Raw genomic sequence first — 23135 nt, 5'->3', positions numbered from 1 at the left:
CTATCATGAGAACAGCATGAGGATACCTGCCCCCCTGATTCAATTTCCTCCCACCAGTTCCCTCCTACTACACGTGGGGATTATGGAAACTACAATTCAAAATGAGATTCGGATGGAGACACAGCCATACCATATCATTTCACCCCTGGCCCCTCCCAAATCTTATGTCCTCACATTTCAAAACACAATCATGCCTTTCCAACAGTCCCCCAAATTCTTAACTCATTCCAGCATTAACTCAAAAGTCCAAGTCCAATGTCTCATCTGAGACAAGGCAAGTCCTTTCCACCTACGAGCCTGTAAAATTGAAAGCAAGTTAGTTACTTTCTAGATACAATGGGGGTACAGGTGCTGGATAAATACATCCATTCCAAATGGGAGAAATTGGCCAAATTGGCTACAGGCCCCATGTATGTCCAAAATCAACTAGGGCAGTCATTAAATCTTAAAGTTCCAAAATGATCTCCTTTGAATTCATGTCTCACATCTAGGTCATGCCGATGCAAGAGGTGGGCTCCCACAGCCTTGGGCATCTCCACCCTTATGGCTTTGCAGGGTACAGTCCCCCTTCCAGCTGCTTTCACAGGCTGGCATCAAGTACTTGCAGCTTTTCCAGGTGCATGATGTAAGCTGTCCATGGATCTACCATTCTGGGGTCTGCAGGATGCTGGCCCTCTTCTCACAGCTCCACTAGGCAGTGCCCCAGTGGGGACCTGTGTGTGGGATCAAACTCGACCATTCCCCTTTCACACTGCCCTAACACAGGTTCTCCATGAGGGCTCTACCCCTGCATCAAACTTCTGCCTGGACATCCAGGAGTTTCCATATATCCTCTGAAATCTAGACAGAGGTTCCCAAACCTCAATTATTGACTTCTGTGCACCTGTAGGCTCAACATCACATGGAAGCTGCCAAGGCTTGGGGGCTGCACCCTCCAAAGCAATGGCCCGAGCTATACATTGGCCCTTTTTAGACACAGCTGGAGTGGCTGGGATGCAGGGCACCAAGTCCTGAGACTGCATACAGCAGAGGGGCCCTGGACCTGGTCCAGGAAATCATTTTTCCCTCGTAGGCCTCTGGGCCTGTGATGGGAGGGGCTGCCACAAAGGTCTCTGATATGCCCTGGAAATATTTTCCCCATTGTCTTGGCAATCAGCATTCAATTCCTCATTCCTCATTATTTACACAAATTTCTGCAGCCAGCTTGAATTTCTCCCCAGAAAATGGGTTTTTCTTTTCTATCACATTTTCAGGCTGCAAGTTTTCCAATCTTCTATATTCTGCTTCCTCTTGAACACTTTTCTGCTTAGAAATTTCTTCTGCCAGATACACTAAATCATCTTTCTCAAGTTCAAAGTTCCACAGATCTCTAGGGCAGGGGCAAAATGCCACCAGTCTCTTTGCTAAAGCATAACAAGAATTATCTTTATTCCAGTTCCCCCCAAGTTTCTCAACCCCATCTGAGACCATATCAGTCTGGAATTTATTGTCCATATCATCATCAGCATTTTAGTCCAAGCCATTCCAGAAGTCTCTAGGAGGCCAGGTGCATTGGCTCATGCCTGTAATCCCAGCAGTTTGGGAGGCCTAGGCAGGTGGATCACCTGAGGTCAGGAGTTCCAGACCAGCGTGGCCAACATGGTGCAAACCTGTCTCTACTAAAAATACAATAATTAGCCAGGCACAGTGGCAGGTGCCTGTGATCTCAGCTACTCATGGGGGCCGAGGCAGGAGAATCGCTTGAACCCGGGAGGCGGAGGTTGCAGTGAGCCGAGTTCGCACCATCGCACTCCAGCCTGGGGGACAAAAGTGAGGATTTCTCTCTCCAAAAAAAAAAAAAAAAAAAAAAAAAAAGAAGTCTCTAGGAAGATCCAGACATTCCCACATGTTCCTGTCTTCTCAGCCCTCCAAGTCTCTAGGAAGTTCCAAAGTTTCCCACATTTTCTGGTCTTTTTTTTTTTAAGTTGGAGTCTCACTGTGTCACCCAGGCTGAAGTGTAGTGATGTGTTCTTGGCTCACTGCAACCTCTGCCTCCTGGGTTCAAGTGATTCTCCTACCTCAGCCTCCCAAGTAGCTGGGATTACAGGCATGTGCCACCGTGCGTGGCTAATTTTTGTATTTTTAGTAGAGACGGGGTTTCACCATGTTGGCCAGGCTGGTCTTGAACTCCTGACCTCAAATGATCTACTGGCCTTGGCCTCCCAAAGTGCTGGGATTACAGGTGTGAGCCACTGCACTTGGCCTTCCTGACTTCTTCTGAGCCCTCCAAGCTGTTCCACCTTCTGCCTGTTATCCAGTCCCAAAGTTGCTTCCACATTTTCAGGTATACTTATAGCAGCACCCTACTACCTCCTGGTACTAAGGTACTGTATTAGTCCGTTCTCACACTGCCATAAAGAACTGCCTAAGACTGTGTAATTTATAAAGGAAAGAGGTTTAATTGACTCACAGTTCAGCATGGCTGGGGAGGCCTCAGGAAACTTACAATAATGGCAGACGGGGAAGCAAACACGTCCTTCTTCACATGGTGGCAGAAGAGAGAAGTGTCAAGTAAAGGGGGGGAAAGCCTCTTATAAAACCATCAGATCTCACTCACTCACTATGACAAGAACAGCATGAGGGTAACTGCCACCATAATTCAATTACCTCCCACTGGGTCCCTCCCACGACACATGGGGATTATGGGAAATACATTTCAAGATGAGATTTGGGTGGGGACACAGCCAAACCATATCATATGGATATTTTGCAAATATTTCCTCCTGTTCTGTGGGTTGTCTCTTCACTTTATGAAGATTGTTTCATTTTCTTTGCAGAAGCTTTTGAACTTGATGTAATCCACTTGTCAATTTCTACTTTGGTTGCCCATGCTTTTGAGTCTTACACAAACATCTGTACCCAGGCCAGTATCATGGAGCATTTCTGCAATGTTTTCTTCCAGTAGTTTCATAATTTTAAGTCTTAAATTTAAGTCTTCAATCCATTTTGATTTTATTATTGTGTGTGATGAGAGGGGACGAGTTTCTTTCTTCTACATATGGGTTATTCTGTTTTCCCAGCACTATTTACTAATGAGACTTTCCTTCCCCTATTGTATGTTCTTGCTGCCTTTGTTGGAGATGAATTTTCTGTAAATGTGTGGATTTATATCTGGGTTCTCCATTCTGTTCCATTAGTCTATGTATCTCTGTTTATGCCAGCACCATGATGTGTTTTTTCTTTTTTTTTAGTATTGCTTTACAGTAAGTTTTGAAGTCAGATACTGTGATGCCTCAGGCTTTGTTCTTTTTGCTCAGGATTGCTTTGGTTATTCAAGGCCTTTTGTTATTCTACATAAATTTTAGGATTCGTCTTTTATTTTTCTGTGGAGAATGTCATTGGTATTTTTGGTAGGGATTGTATTGATTTGTAAGTTGCTTTGTGTAATATTGTCATTTTAACAATATTAATTCTGTCAATCAATGAGTGTGGTGTATATTTCCATTTTTTGTGCCCCCTTCAATTCCTTTCGTCAGTTTTTTATAGTTTCCTTGTATTGATCTTTCAATTTTTGAGTTATATTGATTTTTAGGTATTTTGCATTTTTGCGGTTATTGTAAATGGGATTGCCCTCTTGATTTGTTTGACATTGGCATATATAAATGTTACTGTTTTTGAATGTTGATTTCATATACTGCAACTTTATGGAATTCATTTATCAGTACTAACAATTTTTTGTTGGAGTCTTTAGGTATTTCTAGGTATAAAATCATATTATCTGCAAATGATGCTCCATAGGCAACAAAACAAGTCTGAACAATTTAAAGGAAATAGAATTTATATCATGTATCTTTTCTGTCCACAATGGAATAAAACTAGAAATCAGAAACAAGATGAACTTTGTAAACTACACAAACACATGGAAATTAAAGAACATGCTCCTGAATAACCAATAAGCCAATGGAAAAATTAAGTAGTAAATTTAAGACCAGGCACAGTGGCTCATGCCTGCAATCTCAGCACTTTGGGAGGTCCAGGCACACCGATCCCTTGAGCTCAGGAGTTCAAGACCAGCCTGGGCAACATCACAAAACCTCATCTCTACACAAAAAGTACAAAAAATTAGCCAGGTGTGGTGACATGCACCTATAGCCTCAGCTACTTGGGAGGCTGAGGTGGGAGGATCACTTGAGCCCAGAAGATTGAGGCTGCAGTGAGCCATGTTCATGCCACTGCATTCCAGCCTGGGTGACAAAGTGAAACCCTGTCTCAAAACAAAGTGTATTAGTCCATTCTCATGCTGCTAATAAAGACATACCCAAGAATGGGTAATTTATAAAGGAAAGAGGTTTAATGGACTCACAGTTACACATGGCTAGGAGGCCTCATAATCCTGGTGGAAGACAAAGGAAGAGCAAAGGGACATCTTACATGGAGGCAGGGAAGAGGGCATGTGCAGGGGCACTCCCCTTTATAAAACCATCTTATCTCATGAAACTTATTCACTATCAGGAGAACAGCATGGGAAAAATCCACCCCCATGATTCAATTACCTTCTACCGGGTCCCTCCCATGACATGGAATTATTACAATTGAAGGTGAGATTTGGGTGGGGACACAGAGCCAAACCTTATCACAAAGCAAATTTGAAAATGTACTGAAACAACAAAAATGGAAATACAACATAAAAATCTATGGGATATAGTAAAAGCAGTACTAAGAGTAAAGTTTACAGCAATAGACACTTAAGTGAAAAAAATAGAAAGACATTCAAAAAAACAACCTAATGATGCACTTCAAAAACTAAAAAAAAGTAAGAACAAATCAAACCCCAAATTAGTAGAAGGTGTAACAGTAAAGATCAGTGCAAAAATAAATGAAATTAAAACAAAATATACAGAAGATCAATGAAAAAACTTGTTTTTTGAAAAGATAAAATCAACAAACCTGTAGCTACACTAAGAGAAAGAGAGAAGACCCAAATAAAATCAGAAATGAAAAAGGAAGCACAAGTGGGATCTCCGAAATAAAAAGAATAATTCCAAACTATTATAAACAATTATATACCAATAAATTAGAAAAACTAGAAGAAATGGATACATTCCTTGACACATACAGCTTACTAAGGCTAAACCATGAAGAAAGAGAAAACCTCAATAAACCAATAATGAGTGATGAGATAGAAGCTATAATAAAATTTCTCTCATCAAATAAAACCCAGGACCTGATGGCTTCATTGCTTAATTCTAGCAAACATTTAAAAAATTAATAGTACCAATTCACTCAAACTCTTCAAAAACTTAGAGATGGGAATATGTCCAAACTCATTCCACAAAGCCAATATTACCCCAATATTAAAACCATACAAGGCCACAAAAAAAGAAAACTAGAAGCCAGTATCACTGATGAACATAGATACAAAAATCCTCAACAAAATACTAGCAAAGCAAATACAACAACACATTAAAAAGTTTATTCACCGTAATCAAGTAGGATTCATCCCAGGAATGCAAGAATGGTTCAACATATACAAATTAATAAATGTGATAAATCACATTAAGGGTGTCAAGAACAAAAAGCCATGTGATTATTTTAATAGATGCCAAAAAAGAATTTGATAAAATCCAACATCCATTTATGATGAAAACCCTCAACAAAATGGATATAGAAGGAATATAACTCAAAATAATAAAGGTTGTATATGACAAACCCACAGTTAACATTGTGTTAAACAGTGAAAAAATTGAATTAATGTAGTTATTTGTTTCACTTTGTTTCTACAGCTCTTATTATCATTTGTAGACATTCATTATTTGTTTAGAATAACTGTGTCAATACTTATGCTCACCATTCCTTTTTGCATCTTTCTGCTGGCTATATTTTTAAACACATGAAGATCTTCTTTTAGTAGTTCTTTTCATGATAATTCATTCAATCATCTACTGATTTAAAATTCTTATAGAGCATCTGCTATATGCTATGCAGAGTTTTATGTGGTGTAGATATAGCAGTAAACAAAACAAAGTCCCTGCTCTCATGGAGCTTCCAGGCTAGTGGAAGCTGGCTAGTGCAGTGTAAACAAATAAAAAATATTTTTTTTTTCAGTGCTATAAGGAAGAAAAATAACTCATGGTAAGAGGAAGGGAGATTACTATTAATGATAGGATATTCAAGCAATGCTTCTGATACAGTAACTTTTGATTGAAACCTGAAGGCTGTGAGTGATTCAGTCATGAGAAAACCTGGAGCAACAGTGAAGATCTGTTCATGGTAAATTCTCTGCCTTATTTTACTTATCTAAAATTATCTTTATTTTGACTTCACTCTTAAATGATAATCTAAGTTTGGCTATAGAATTCTGAGGTGATCATTACTTTTCTGTCAACATTTTCTTCCCAGGTTTGTGAGTTTTTATGATGAAGGGATGTTGAATTTTATCAAACGCTTTTTCAGCATCAATTGAAATGATCATATGGTTTTTGTCTTTCATTCTATAGATATGCTGTATTGCATTGACTGAATTGCATATGTTGAACAGTCCTTGAATCCCAGGGATAAATCCCACCTGGACATGATGAGTGATCTTTTTAATGTGTTGTTGAATTTGGTTTGCTAGTATTTTCTTGAAAATTTTTGCCTCAATATTCATCAGATATATTGTCTTGTAGTTTTTTTATGTGTCTTTGTCTAGTTTTGGTATGAAGGTAATGCTGGCCTTATAGAATGCTCTTGGGATAGGATTCCCTTCTCTTCTATTTTTTGGAATAGTTTGAGTAGGATTGGTATTAGTTCTTCTTTAAATGTTTGGTAGAATTCATCAGTGAAGCCATCAGGTCCCAGGCTTTTCTTTGCTAGGAGTCTTTTTATTATGGCATTGATCACATTACCTGTTATTGGTCTGTTCAGGTTTGGATTTCTTCATGGTTCAATCTTGGTAGGTTTGTATGTGTCTTAGAATTTCTCAATTTCTTCTAGATTTTCTAATTTATTGGCAAATAGTTGCTCTTAGTAGCCAATAATTATCCTTTGAATTTCTTCCTTATTAGTTTTAATGTCTCCTTTTTCATCTCTGATTTTTTTTTTCATTATTCTCTCTTTTCTTCTTAGTCTGGCTAAAGGTTTATCAAGTTTATCTTTTCACAAACCTACTGTTTTTCATTGATCTTTTGTGCTGTTTTATTTATTAAAGTTTCATTTATTTCTGCTCTGATCTTTATTATTTCTTCTACTAATGTTGGGTTTGGTTTGCTCTTGTTTTTCTAGTTCTTTAAGATGCATTGTTAGGTTGTTTATTTGAAGTTTTTCTTCCTTTTTGGTAGAGGCACTTATATCTATAAACTTCCCTCTTAGCACTGCTTTCATTGCATGCCATAGGTTTTGGTATGTTGTGTTTGCATTATCATTTGTTTCAAGGAATTTTTCAATTTCTCTCTTAATTTCTTCAATGACCCATTGGTCATTCAGGAGTATGTTGTTTAATTTCCATGTGTTTGTGAAGTTTCCAAAATTCCTTTTATTATTGATCTCTAGTTTTATTCCATTGTGGTCAGAGAATAGGCTTGATATTATTTCAAATTTTTTTTAATGTTTTAAGGCTTGTTTTGTGGCCTAACATAGGGTCTATCCTTAAGACTGTCACATGTGCTGAGGAAAAAAATGTGTATTCTGCAACCATTGGAGGAAATGATCTGTAAATATCTATTAGGTCCATTTGATCTATACTGCAGATTAAGTCCAATGTTTATTTGATGATTGTCTGTCTGGACTATCTGTCCAATGTTGAAAGTGAGTTGTTGAATTCTCCAGCCATCATCACATCGGGCTCCATCTCTCTAACTCTAATAATATTTGCTATATATTTCTGGGCGCTCCAGCATTGGGTGCATATATATTTACAATTGTTATTTCCTATTGCTGAATTGAACCGTTTATCATTATATAGTGACCTTCTTTGTATCTTCTTATAGTTTTTTTCTTGATACCTATTTTGTCTGATATAAGTGTAGCTACTCCTGCTCTTTTTTGCTTTCCATCTGCATGGAATATCTTTTTCCATCCCTTTATTTTCAGTTTATATGTGTCTTTAAAGGTGAGGTGTGTTTCTTTTAGGCAACAGACCACTGGCTTTTGCTTTTTTCATCCATTCACCCACTGTATTTTTTTTATTACAGCATTTAGTCAATATACATTATTATTAGTAGTAAGCAAGGACTTACTTCTGCCATTTTGTTATTTGTTTTCTAGTTGTTTTATGGTCTTTTCTTCCTTTTTTCTTCCCTTCCTGTCATTGTTTTACTGAAGGTGATTTTCTCTGATGATACGATTTAGTTTCTTACTTTTTACTTTTTAAGTATCCATTGTATGGTTTTCGATTTAAGTTTACCATGAGGCTTGCAAATACTATCTTATGCCCCATTATTTAAGCTGATGACAACTTAGTATTGTTCCCATAAACAAACAAACAAGGAAAAAGAAAACTAATAAAAATTCTATACCTTATTTGTTCCCCCACTTTTTTAACTTTTTGTTGTTTCTATTTATATCTTATTGTACTATGTCTTGGAAAGTTGTTGTAGTTATTATTTTTGATTAGTACATCATTGAATCTTTCTATGAAGATAAGAGTAGTTTACACAGCACAGTTGCAGTGTTATAGTATTCTGTGTTTTTCTGTGTACTTAGTAATACCAGGGAGTTTTGTACCTTCAGATTATTTCTTATTACTTATTAATGTTCTTTTCTTTCTGATTGAAATACTCCCCTTAGCATTTCCTGTAGGGCAGGTCTGGTGATGATGAAATCCCTCCACTTTTGTTTTTCTGGGAAATTACTTATTTCTCTTTCATGTTTGAAGGATATTTTCAATAGATTTACTATTCTAGGGTAAAAGTTTTTTTACTTCAGTACTTTAAATATGTCACGCCATTCTCTCCTGTCTTGTAAGGTTTCCATTGAAAAGTCTGCTGCCAGATGTATTGGAGATCCATTCCATGTTGTTTCTTTTCTCTAGCTGCTTTTATAATTATTTCTTTATTTTTGACCTTTGGGAGTTTGATTATGAAATGTCCTTGATGTAGTCTTCTTTGAGTTAGGTCTGCTTGATGTTCTATAACCTTCTTGTACTTGGATAATGAGATCTTTCTCTGGATTTGGAATATTCTCTGTTATTGTCCCTTTCAATAAACTTTCTACCTCTATCTCTTTCTGTACCTCCTCTTTAAGGCCAATAACTCTTAGATTTGCCCTTTTGAGGCTACTTTCTTGTTCCTGAAAGCATGCCTCATTGTTTTTTATTCCTTTTACTTTTGTCTCCTATTACTGTGTACATTCAAATAGCCTGTCTTCAGGCTCAATAATTATTTCTTCTGCTTGACTCATTCTACTATTAAAAGACTCTGATGCATTCTTCAGTATGCCTATTGCATTTTTCAGTTCGAGAATTTCTGCTTGATTCTTTTTAACTATTTCAGTCTCTGTTAATTTTATCTGATAGAATTCTGAATTCCTTCTCTGTGTGATATTGAATTTCTTTGAGTTCCCTCAACACAGTTATTTTGAATTCTCTCTCTGAAAGGTCACATATCTCTTTCTCCAGGTTTGTTCCCTGGTGCCTTATTTAGTTTATGACGTGGTTTAGCTGTGTCCCCACCCAAAACTCATCTTAAATTGTAGTTCCCATAATCCCCACATGTCACAGAAGGGACCCGGTTGGAGGTAATTGAATCATGGGAGTGCTTACTCTCGTGCTGTTCTTGTGATAGTGAGTGAGTTCTCAAGAGATATAAGGGGCTTTTCCCTCTTTTGCTTGGCACTTCTCTCTCCTGCCACCACGTGAAGAAGGATGTGTTTGCTTCCCTTTCTGCTATAATTGTAAATTTCCTGAGGCCTCCTCAGCCATGCTGAACTGTGATTTAATCAAGCTTCTTTCCCTTGTAAGTTACAGTCTCGGGTATGTCTTTATTAGCAGTGTGAGAATGGACTAATACAGTAAACTGGTATCACAGAGAGTCGGACACTGTTGTAAAGATGTCTGAAAGTGTGGAAGAGACTTTGGAACTGGACGACAGGCAGAGGGTGAAACAGTTTGGAGGTCTCAGAAGAAGAAAAAAAATGTGGGAAAGTTTGGAACTTTCTAGAGACTTAGAGGGCTCAGAAGACAGGAAGATGTGGGGAAGTTTTGAGCTTCTTAGAGACTCGTTGAATGGCTTTGACCAAAATGCTGATAGCGATATGTACAATAAAGTCCAGGCTGAGGTGATCTCAGATGGAAATAAGGAACTTGTTGGAAACTGGAGCAAAGGTGACTTTTGTTATGCTTTAGCAAAGAGACTGGTAACATTTTGCCCCTGCCCTAGCGATCTGTGGAACTTTGAATTTGAAAGAGATGATTTAGGGTATCTGGTGGAAGAAATTTCTAAGTGGCAAAGCATTCAAGAGGTGACAGAGGGAAATATGGGGTTGAAGGCCACACACAGAATTCCCACTGGGGCACCGCATAGTGGAACTGTGAGAAGAGGGCCACCATCCTCCAGACCCCAGAATGGTAGATCCACTGACAGCTTGCACCATGCACCTGGAAAAGCCACAGACACTCAACTCCAGCCCATGAAAACAGCTGGGAGGGGGGCTGTACCCTGCAAAGCCACAGGGGTGGAGCTGCCTAAGGCCATGGGAGTCCACCTCTTGCATCAGCATGACCTGGATGTGAGACATGGAGTCAAAGGACATCATTTTGGAACTTTAAGGTTTAATGACTGCACTGTTGGATTTTGGACTTGCATGGGGACTGTAGCCCCTTTGGCCAATTTCTACTGTTTGGAATGGATGTATTTACCCAATGCCTGAACCCCCATTGTATCTAGGTAGTAATGAACTTGCTTTTGATTTTACAGACTCATAGGTGGAAAGGACTTGCCTTGTCTCAGATGAAACTTTGAACTTGGACTTTTGAGTTAATGCTGGAGTTAGTTAAGAATTTGGGGAACTGTTGGAAGGACATGATTGTATTTTTAAATGTGAGGATATGAAATTTGGGAGGCACCAGGGGTGGAATTATATGATTTGGCTGTTCCCTCATCCAAATCTCATCTTGAGTTGTAGTTCCCATAATCCCCATGTGTCATAGGAGGAGCCTGGTGGGGGTGATTAAATTATGGGGGCGGTTACCCTCATGCTGTTTTCATGATAGTGAGAGAGTGCTAATGAAATCTGATGGTTTTATAAGTGGCTTTTCCCCCTTTTGCCTGGCACTTCTTGCTGCCACCGTGTGAAGAAGGACCGTGTTTGCTTCCCCTTCTGCCATGATTGTAAGTTTCCTGAGGTCTCTCCATCCATGCTGAACTTTTAGTCAATTAAATTTCTTTCCTTTATAAATTACCCAGCCTCAGGTATGTCTTTATTTGCATCATGAGAATGGAGTAATACAGTTCATTTGGTGAGTTCATGTTTTTCTTGGATTGTCTTTATACTTCTAGATGTTCATCAGGTCTGGGCATTGAAGAGTATGGTATTTATCATAGTCTTCTCAGTCTGGGCTTGTTTGTACCCCTCCTTTTTGGGAAGGCTTTCTGGATATTTGAAAGGACTTGGGTGTTGTGATATAAGCTCTATCTGTTTTAGGGGGCACCTCAAGCTCAGTAACACTGTGGTTCTTGCAGTCTTTTAGAGGTTCTGCCTTAATGTTCTTAGACAATATCCAGAAGAATTCTCTGCATTACCAGTCAAAGACTTTTATTGGCTTCCCTTACTAACTTTCAAACAAATTAAGTCTCTACCTATATTCTAAGCCACCTGAAGCTGAGAGTGGAGTGACAAAAGCACCCCTATGGCCACCACCACTATGACTGTGCTGGGTCAGACCTGAACCCAGCACAGTATTGGGTCTCACTCAAGGCTTCCTGTAACTACTTCCTGGCTACTGCCTATGTTCACTCAAGGCCTTGGTGTTCTACGATCAGTATATGACAAAGCCAGCCAGGCCTGTGTCCTTCCATTTGGGGTGGTGAATTCTTCCAGGCCCTTGGCAGATCTAGACATGCCATCTGGGAGCCAGAGACTACAGTCATAAAGAGAAATCTATCTGGTTTTTCTCTTGTACTGCAGCTGAGCTGGCTCTCAAACCACAACATGCACTCTTTCCTACTCCACCTTCCCCTTTTCATAGGCAGAGGAGCCTCACCTCATGGCCACCACCACCACAGCCCCACAAGAGTACTGCCGGACTACTACTGATGTTCCCTTAAGGCCCAAAAGCTCTTCAGTTAGCTTGTACTGAATACTTCCTGGCCTGGGACTCACCTTTCAGGGCAGTCTCCTCCAGTCTGGCCCAAGGCAGGTCCAGAAATGCTGTCTAGGAGCCAAGTCCTCAAATCAGGGTCCCCAAGAGCTTGCTTGATGCTCTTACACACTGAGGCCAAGCTCGTACCGAAGGTTGAATAAAAAAATCCCATTTACTTTTCCCTCCACTTTTTTCAAGCGGAGTGTAGTCCCATAGCCATCACAGCTGGCAATGTACTGAGTCTCACCTGAAGCTAGCAAATCTCAGAGCCTCATCCAAGGCCTACCACATAGTGTTTGGGTATCACTGCTGTTTAGTCAGGGCCCAAAGGCACTTTAGTTAGCAGGTGATAAATCCTGCCAGGGTTGGTTCCTTCCCTTCAAGGCAATGGGTTTCCTTCTGACCCAGTGTGTTTCTAGAAATGTCATCTGGGAGGTAGGGCCTGTAAAAAGGGCCTCACAACTCTGACTGCTGCCCTATCCTGCTGTGGCTGAGCTGGTATCCAAGATGCAAGACAAAATCTTCCCTACTCTTCCCTCTCCTCTACTCGAGTGGAAGGAAGCGATCTCTTTTGGAGCTGCAAGCTGTGCAGCTTTGGGTTAGGAGAGGAATGAAGCCAGCACTCCCTCAGCTGCCCTGGCTGGTGTCTCCATAGGTCACATGTCTCCCCACAATCAGTCCACTGGCTCTGGGCCCAGTTTAGCACTAGAAATCACTTACGAGTTGCTGCCCTTGTGGCCTAGACTGCTGTTCATGTTTACTTAGGGCTCTAGAGCACTTTAGCCCAAGGTGGCAAGGCTTATGGAAACTGAAGTTGCAACTGCTGGGATCAGTGATTCCCCTCTGGCTAGGGCTAGGATAAATGCTCCCTCCATCGGCAGGCATCAGCTAAGTTTGGTCTGGTTTTGCTTTCTGCTGTAACAGGGAAGCACTAGTTCAATGTCCCACAATTGCTGTGCTCTCCCCCTCGTCAGCGTACAGAACAGTTCTCCATGCCACACCACCACTGACAGCAGAATGGGGAGGGGTGGTGTCAGTGATTCAAGACTGTTTTTCCTACCTCTTCTGTAACTCTTTCAGTGATATGTAGTTAAAATCAGGTACTGTGAGTGCTCTCCTGATTTTTAATTCCTATGAAGGTGCTTTTTTGTGTGTGTATAGATAGTTGTTAAATTGGTGTCCTTGCTGAGGGGGGGAGGGACAATCAGTGGAGCCTTCTATTGTGCCATCTTGTTGTGCCCTCAACAACATTTTCAAAGTGTATTTTTATTGTCTTTTTGGTTTCTATTGTTTCATTTAAGAAGTCAACAGAAGTGGTGGTTATAAGTCAAGTGGTCATATCTTTGTAGGTAGTATGTCTTTTCTGTTTTGTAATTTTAAAAATCTCTTCTTTGGTATTCTTTAAATTCATTATGTACTGGCTGGGATCTATTTTAATTTATTGAGCTTGCAATTCATTATGGTACTTGAAGCTAAGGATGCATATATTTCAACAATTCTGGAAATTGTAGTCCATTACTACTTTGAATATCGTTTCTCCCCTATTTTCTTGAATCTCTCACATTTAGAATTGTAATACATGTATACTGAAACTTTTATTTTTATCCTTCATAGTACTATATCTCCCTTTCATATTTCCTATCAGTTATACGTCTTAAATGTGAACTGGGCAATTTTTCCTCATATGTATTTTCCAGTTCACTAATATCTCTTTCATAATATCTAATCTTCAGTGTAACACACCCACTGAACCTTTATTTTCAATGACTATTTTTCTTTTACAGAAAGTCAACTTCAATTAGATAGATCTTTTTCAAATTTGCTTTTACTTTCCCCCTTCCCCTCATAACCTTTATAATTTTAATTATAGTTTTTTTCGTAATCACTACTGGATAATTATGTTATATGAAGTCCTTGGAGGAGTTCTAATTCAGTTTTATCTTGTATCTGTCGACCCTTACTTGTAACCATTTCCTTAGGTGTTTTGTCATCAAGGACAGTCAAGTAATTTTCAGCAGGCATTAATTTGTGGTTCTGTCCTTCCAATTTTTTGTGTGTTTGCTTTGGCAAGTCAATCTAGTGGTATACCCAGCTTAAGACCAATTTTTATGTTAAGTTTTCAGCTTGTAAACTTCAGATCAGGCAGACAGTATACATTTGGACGTCAATCCCACATATGATTAGAATTTTGAGGTTGCTTCATTTCAGTAGAAACACTTTCTCCTCAACTCCTCCCCCTTCCTTTTTGAACTTTTGTATTGTGATCTGATTTTGTCTAGTTAAGTTGATCTAGTTTACCCTTTTGCTAAGCTCTTCAGGATCTTGGCTTTATGTGAAAGTCTAGTTCCAGCTTCTTATCTGCTACAGTCCTGCCTCCTCTTCCTCTTAAAAGTGTTCCAGTTTAGGCAACCAATGATATGATCTTTAAATCTGTAGGCAGGAATGTTTTTGGTATACTAAAGGAAGAGAAATGCCAGAATGGCTAATCTTTAAAGGAAAGAGTGTTTGGAGAATAACTCAGGAAGGCAAGGGCCAGCTTATGGCAAGGAAAAGTTCATTCCACATATGATTGGAAGCCATTAGGGGATTTTAAACCAAAGAATATTCAGCAAATTCTGGCTTTCATTTCTTTTAACCTGGCTATCTGGAAGTGTCCCCTGTGCCTTGTGTAGTTCAGTGGTCAAATATTTGGGCAGATGTTATACTCAGATTTTGGGACTCACCCTCTCAGTGGTTCTCTTGTTCCCAAGACTTCCTCATGAATTTTCATCTTCCAATCCAGAGCTTATTCTCTGATAAGCTAATACTTTTTCAGATTTCCTCCACTTGAATTGTGATGGATTAAGGAATTCCTTCAGTCTAAATGGTAGCAAATCCACAAACATCACCCAGCTCATTTCTTTCATTTAGTGGACCACTATCTTATTGTTCCTGCCTATTTTTTTTTAACTGGGCCCCAGGGTCTCTCCTATTTGTGTGTAGTATAGTGATCAGCCAGAATTTTTGGCAGAACGTATATTCAGATTTGGAGGCCCATCCCTTTTGGGATTCTCTTACTTTTGAGTCTTCCATCCCTAATGGTCCAGATTCTCTGCCACCTTGAGCCGGTAAGGCTATTGTATATGCCACAGGAATTCTAGGTTTGGGAAGCACCTTCAAGAAAGAAAAATCACAGACTCACAATTCTAATCTATTGCTGCTGCCATCTTTCAAAGGTAAACTCACCTTAGGTTTCTGTCTGCTTTCAGTCACACTCCACTGCTTTCAAGTAATACAGGTATATACAGTTGTTGTTCAGGTTTTATAATTAATAGCTACAAGAAAATGTACTTAAACAATTTATTATGCTGTTACCAATACCTGGAACATTTATTGTTCATTTATTTTGTATTTAGATAAACAGCAAATTTGAATATTTTCTTCACATTTATTAGCAATTTTTATCCATTTCATGACTTTGCTGTTCATTTACCCATTTTTATCTTATTTGTCTATAAGGTATGTTTTTTATCTTATTTATCTATAATATTTCATTATTTATTGAGGATAATAAGCTATTCGCTAATCAGACATTGTTATTTTGAGGCTCAGATTAAATGTATGATAAAATGTAAGGTTTTGGTTTTGTGGTGATTTTTATATTGGCCTTTGATGTTCATATGGGGTCATTAAGCAGTAGAGACAAGGTAAGAAACTTGTTCTTATTTGGGTGTCACTGCATAGAGGAGGGAGCACTTGCCTTTTCATAAGGCAAAGTCTTATGATCAGCTTGTTTGCCGTGTGGGGATATGTTGACAGTGGTCTTCCTTAAAAACGCCTTGTCAAATATGTTATCCCCATGCTTATTAATCTCCATGGCATTATTTCTCAATCATAATCATTTTCCTTACACACCAGGAGCTACTGTTAATAGACTGCTGCTTCTCTGCATCAGAGGAAATACTGCAAGGTAATTAATATTTGCTAAGGGCACTATGAGCCCTAACCAGAACTCAGCTGAAACATTGTTTTTCTCTCTTTTCATCCCTAGGAGTACACTATTGATGTATTTTTTCGGCAGACATGGCATGATGAAAGACTGAAATTTGATGGCCCCATGAAGATCCTTCCACTGAACAATCTCCTGGCTAGTAAGATCTGGACGCCTGACACCTTCTTCCACAATGGCAAGAAATCGGTGGCTCATAACATGACCACGCCCAACAAGCTGCTCAGATTGGTGGACAACGGAACCCTCCTCTATACGATGAGGTCAGAGAGTGGTGGTTCCCACCCAAAGTATATTGGGAGTAGGACTGGGCTTGAAAGCAGAATGTTTTAGAGTATCCATTGAAAATTCCCTGAAGTGTATAGATTAGAAATGTACAGGTATGTATATACTTCCTAATACAATTGCATGCATACATACTCACAGACATATATATTCTAATAAACACATAAATAGAGTTGCATAGATGAACATTTTGAGAAACACAGAGGTATACGTTCGTGATTTGTATATGCATGCATACCCAAAGACACATGTGGACTAACACAGAAGGACATACATATTCAAGGACACTTAAATACACAAATTCACAAAAACATACACACAGGCATGAATGCTCATAATTAGAATTGACTAGGTTTAACTGCAACAACAAACTATCCCTATGATGCAGAGCTGTGAGAATCAAATGAGGTAACTATGGGTATTTTGTGAAACATACGGTGTTTTATAAACATAAATTTAAAAATACTTATTTTAATTATTTATTTAAATATATTTATTTTATGCTACATTACCTTCGGATACTGAGGATGATAATAAGTGAATTTTCCAAACAATTTAAGATTATATCTATATCGATCTATACATGGTATTTATATGTGTGTGCATGTGTGTGTGTATATATATATATAAATCTTCATAAAATATAAATTATATTTCATACTTTTCCAACTCCCAATGGATAAAAACATCACAATTTCATGTATTTCATGACTTATTACTGTCATAGAGTTATTAGGCATTAAATTTTGCTGTCAAAAAAATAAGTTTGAAAACATTTTCAGTGCAATAAGATTCTTTCCCCAATACTGAAAACCATTCTTGGTTTTTGGGTTTGCTTTTTTATGAATTTGCTTGTTCCTCTGATATCAGTTGTCACTTCCTGAAGCTTCCTTCCACATTAATGAGTGCTAATTTTGTGTAGTGGAGCTTCTATGGCTATTTAGAATTGGTGTATTTGTTATTTTGCAGAACAAACCTCAAATAATGCATGCCTGGTAAATAGGTGGTGAATAAATGAAGTGTGTTTGTCTGTATACTAATCTCTCATTACTTCAAATTTGCTATTTATTGGTGTTTTTCCTACAAGAATTTGGAAGATGAGGAGACGGTCAAGGAAAAAAGGATAATACTTAAGAGAGAAGTTGGATGAGAGACGGGAGGAAAAATGAACATAGAGGAGAAATGAGCATAGAGTGGAGGATAAAATAATGAAGAAGGAAAGTGGATAGAAGTGGGAAGATGAGGGTCAAGAGGGGAGGAGAAGACTAATTACACAGAGTACATAGAGGCATATATATTGGAGAAATGAGAATGGTGAAAAGAAAGAGAATATGAGAAGAGAGGAAAAAAAAGAGTAGAGAAGTTGAGAAGACAAGGGATAAGATGGTGTACAATAAAGAAACTAGATTAGATATTAGGATATCCTAAAGAGATAGGAGAATATAATGAAGTGGATGTAGTAGATGGGAATAAAGAGGAAAAGACATAGAGAAGTAGGGGAAGGGACATGGGAGGAGATGAACAAGAGGGAGGGAAATTGTAGACGGAAGAAAGAGAAGCTTTCCTTCATTTATTCATTTGCCAAACATGTTTTGACTTCCTAATATATACATGGCCCTAAAGTAAATTCTGGAAATGCAAACATTAATGAGACATAGTCTCTGTCCTTAAGATAATCACAACATAATAGGGGAGAAAGACTAATAGGATAATAGCAAATGATGTTAACTAAAATGCTAAAGAGATGGGTAGTTATTGGAGTATAGAGCAGGGTCATCTAACTCATTGTTTTGGGACAGGTTGAGAGAAGAGTCCCTGGATAAGGCAACAGCTAGACTTCTGATCATTGATATTAGCATTAGCGTTTTATATTATTATGTAAGTAGAATGCAGTCAAGAAACTTGTAGGTGGATAGGTAGAGGCAGAAGGAAGAGAGGAAGGACGTTCTAGACAGAGAAAACCAAGTGAGCAGTTGCAGGGAATGGAAGGACATATTTTAGGCAAGAGACTGAGGTGGTCAGTTTTCTATTTCATATATGGCTCTGTAGTTACTGGGTAAATAATGCATTTGAAGGTAAAAAGACTGGAATTAGAGAAAATGATTAAGAAACAGCTGAAATAGTCTAGATTAAAAGTGGTGTTCTAATTCAGAACAATGGATTAAGATGGAGAAGTGGCGATATGTTGAGGAAATCGGCAGTAAATATAGAAAACTTCAGAATGACAGAGAGGAGGAGTTGTGAAGGTAGTAGGTATCCAAATAACATAGGTGAAAGATGGTACTATAGGCTGGAGTAGATGATATGAAAGTTGGGACAAATTTAGATAAGTCTGTGAGGTTATTTTGGGACAAGATAAGCTTAAGGTGATTGTAGATTATCCAGGGAAAGAAGTCTAATAGCAATTGGATATTCAAGTCTTAAGATCAGGAGAGAGATACAATGTAGAGATATAAAGTGTGGTATTGTTAGTATATTGGAACAAATGGAAACATGAAAATGGATGTCATCACTTCAGGAAAGAGTATAGAGGAAGAAGAATTTCATGCCAGGTATCTAGTCATCTAGCACTACTATCGGTAAGGCAGTGGAGGGGAAAGAGGAACCTATGAAAGAAACCAGGAAGAAAATGCCAGGGAGCTGTTAACAGTGTGCAGTATCTTGAAAGCTAAGTGTGGCAGTCAGTATTACCACTTGCCAATATTTTCACTTCACCTCCATCTGGATACAAAGTAGTACTATACTTCCCTGAGCCTTGAAGTTCAGCATGGACAAATGACTTGTTTTGGCTAACCAAATGTGAGTGTAAATAGTATGTCAGCTCTGAGAGAGGATGGGAAGCCCTTCAAGAGCCAATACGTAATTTGCCATGTTGCCTTCCCCTGGCCACAGTAAGTAGCATTATGCCAGGTGATCTTGGCCCTATCATTCTATGCCCCTTATTGAAGATGACATAGAAGCGAGTGGGTCCCCCTTCCCCAACCAGAGATAGTGTGAGTGAGAAATAAACTTCCGTTACTTTAGGACACTGAGATTTTCAGATTGTTTCCTACTGCATATTGATCTAACCCACCTTGACTGATAAAGTTTCAAAACAATGAGAATTATCAATAATAACACCACTAATAGTATAATAAGTATATTAATTAACATCAATATAGTACTTAAAATAGGACAGACACTGTTCTAATCATTCTACTTTTATAATATTCATAACAGCTTTAACAACAGTATGAGATAGGTACTATTATCCCAACTTTACAGATGAAAAGAAACGGAGACACGACGTGGGTAAGAGAATTTTTCAAGTTCACTTGGGTAGTAGATGGTTGAGCCAGCATTATTAATATGGTAGTGTAGCTGCAAGTTCATGCACTTTACCCTGTTTACACATTTTTTACAACATTGTTGGCTATAAAAAGAGATGTAATATAGAGACTTAAAAGTACGTCTTAGGTTTGGTAACATGGAGGATATTAGTGTTCTTCACATACACTGTTTCAATAGAGTGGCTAGTGCAATGGAGAGTTTTAGGAGTTGGAGGGGGAGATAGTGCACATAGAAAATACCTTCGAGAAGCTTGTTTGAAAATGAAAGGGAGGGAAGTATCATAGCTACATTCAGGGGTAAAAGAAATTGCTTTTGTTTTCAGAGGAGAGATTGACACATATTTGTGAGATAGTACAAAAGAGTCAGTAGGAAGACAAAGATTGAAGATGTAAACTAACACATCGCTGACAGCAAGTTCTCATAAATACCATAAAGGGGATGATATCAAATCTACAGTTAGAGTTTTACTTGAAATGAAGAGGGACACCTCTTCTGACATTGCATGAAAGGTTATGAGGTTATATATAAATGTTGAAATGAAGGTGGGGAGGATAGTACAGAGAAAAGGTATGAATGAGTGCCATATATCAAGGAGAATTTGGGGAAACAGAGCATTAGGGAAGGAATAGATGGAAGAGAGGCATGCTTGTAATAAATTATAGGAAAGAGAAGAGTTTGAAAAAGAGATAAGAGTTCACACAATTGTGAAAAGAAGCTGTATGGAATGAGGTGGATGGAGGGACAGAATAATGAGGAGATGTGGATGGGCAGAAGACAGTAAGCAAATGGAAGAGAAGCAAGAGGAAGGAGAGAGTAATGGGCAGGAAAGGATCTGAACACAGTAGAGATTGCAAATAGTGAGGAAAAATAGAGAATGAATGAAAAGAACAGGATAGAGGAGAAACAACAATAAAAGGAATAACGCATAGAGAATAGGTTTAAGTTTTGGAGGAGGGATAGAGAAGAGAGAAGAAAGGAGAGAGGATGGGAATATTGAAATATAAAAAAATAGAAGATGCAGGTTGAGGAGGGCGGAGGATGAAGCCGAGCAAAGGATTAGTTGCCTTGAAATACAGTTGAATGAATGGGAAGATGATGATAATTGAGCCCTTTATTCTAGTCTGAATTGGACAAGAAAGTCAAGTTCGATGAGATTAGAGTCCATGTAGAATGCCCTTGTGCTTACTCTGATTTACAGAACAGGGGAAGTACAGAAGCACAGAAGCATGATGAAGCCATCGGTTTCCTACACAGTAGCACCTTGGATCCAGGAAGGTGGGCCTGGAGGGAGACATAGGCTCAAAATGGAAAAATAAAAGCCTGGCTCTTTTTACAGCCCCACAATTGATTCACCTAGTGACCTTTGTCAGGTCACAAACCGTTCACTTTCTCTAGTCTGATAATAATGTAGCTGCTGCCTGTCTTGCAGGCATATGAAGAGCACAAATTGAATAAGGTCTGCAGAACACTTAGAATTTTTCAGAAAGTGTTACTCTACAGCACGCCTATTATTATTTTGACCCTCAGGAATCTTATCTGGAGTCCATGGGAAAACTACGGAAGGACAGCTTCCTACTAAAATCTGAGCAAGCCTTGCTTGGGTATGTAACTAGGGCAGTTTAGAAAGAAGCCTTGCTTTGCCTCATCTTGGGACCTCAGAACAACCATAAAAATAGAGGCTAAAACCCATCACCTGCTGCTTACTTCATCAGCACACATACTAAAATTGGAACAATGCATAGATAATTAGCAGAGCCCAGCCCAAGATGATACACACATTTATCAAATATTTTCTATTATTCAGGTATGGATATATAAAGAACTTCATCTCTATTAATGTCATATTATTTGTTTATGAGGATACGGGTAAACGTGTTCATTGTATATAAATGTTGCATAATATATAATATAGTAAAAAAACGTCCTATTGACTATCTGAATATGAAGGAGAACTATTTATTGAATTTAACTAGATTTTATCCTATTGACTTAAAACATTCATCAGCACATTCACGAGTGCTTATTATGTTTAAAAAGTTCTGGAATATCTGCTGAGCTACAGAGATAAATAAGGCACAGGTCATGCTCTTAATGACTCTACAGTTAAAGAGACCTATGCACAGATAGCTGCACAATAATATAAAATTCCTGAAATGGAGGTGCAAAATGTGATAGAATCGCAGGAGAAGTCACATGTAAAATGATATGGGGTTATCAAAGAAAGCTGCAAAATGAGGTCCTGCATAGTTTGTCCCTTGAATCTTGAAGGAAGTGTAGGTGACTGTCAAACAAATGAGAGACAGCGCTGAGGTAGAGGAGGGTTTTCCAGGCAGAAGAAATAGTATACACAAAGACATGTATTCATGAATCGACATCATGCATCAGAAAATCCGTGCTTCTTTGTGAGACATGATAGGGGAAAGAGAGAGTACTGTGGGAGCATCTAACAAGGACAGTGAAATGAGTCTGTGGGGAATAGCCACAATAAATTCCAGAGGAAATCACCTTCTGAATGATTTCTGAGACCTAAAAGATCTGTAGAAGTAAATTAAAAGACAGGGAGGAAATATTCCAGAGATAGAGCATAGCATGTATAAAGGCTTGAAGAGTGAGAGGAGAAGGTAGTGATGATACACTGAAGGACTAAAAGTTCAGTGTGATTGGACCAGAGTACAGTGCAGGAAAGCAGTCTGAGGTGGGGAGAGGGGTTTATATGCTATGTTGGCATAAACATGATGAGGATCCATTAAAGACTTTATTGCGGAGGAAGAAATCAAACAAATTTGCATTTAAGATGGATCACTCTGGGAGCAGTGTAGGAGGCAGATTAGAGGAAGGCAAGGCTGAAGATGAGGTACCTAGCTAAGAAGCTGCCATAATACTCAAATGATAATCCTAATGACAACTATGTATTATATATACTATGTATATGTAGTATACTGTGTATATGTGGTATACCGTGTATATGTGGTATACCGTGTATATGTGGTATACCGTGTATATGTGGTATACTATGTGTATGTGGTATACTATGTGTTGAACACCTACTATTTGTTAGGTACTTATGTAAAACATCTCTAATCTTCACAACACTTATTCTAGCTTCAGGTTACTGCTCTTTCCACTAAATTAGGTTTTGAGGAAGAATTGTGGACATACAATATGTTCAAGAGGTAGCATTGATGGCACTTGGTGCCTAATTGGAAGTGTGGAGTTCAGGATGTTGTATGGCTGGTTTCTATAAGCAAATAAGTTGCCTAGGATAATGGAAGTATT

At 38.5% G+C, this 23135-nt stretch overlaps 1 protein-coding gene and 1 non-coding gene across 3 annotated transcripts in view; both read left to right on the top strand.

Annotated features, from left to right (window-relative positions):
* Positions 1-23135, top strand: part of GABRA3 (gamma-aminobutyric acid type A receptor subunit alpha3) — a 271961-nt gene that overhangs the window by 172010 nt on the left and 76816 nt on the right. For both annotated transcript variants that reach the window (XM_055268325.2, XM_055268326.2), the window contains exon 5: positions 16287-16507. In XM_055268325.2, the coding sequence (XP_055124300.1) occupies positions 16287-16507 (221 nt within the window). The remainder of the gene's footprint in view (positions 1-16286; positions 16508-23135) is intronic.
* Positions 21556-21660, top strand: LOC129476558 (U6 spliceosomal RNA). Its single transcript, XR_008654989.1, has one exon. It is a non-coding gene; the product is annotated as a U6 spliceosomal RNA (small nuclear RNA).

The sequence above is a fragment of the Symphalangus syndactylus genome, chromosome X, assembly GCF_028878055.3.
Source record: "Symphalangus syndactylus isolate Jambi chromosome X, NHGRI_mSymSyn1-v2.1_pri, whole genome shotgun sequence".
Classification (NCBI taxonomy): domain Eukaryota; kingdom Metazoa; phylum Chordata; class Mammalia; order Primates; family Hylobatidae; genus Symphalangus; species Symphalangus syndactylus.
The sequence above is the reverse complement of the archived record's forward strand: the minus strand, read 5'-3'. Positions and strand labels throughout refer to the sequence as shown.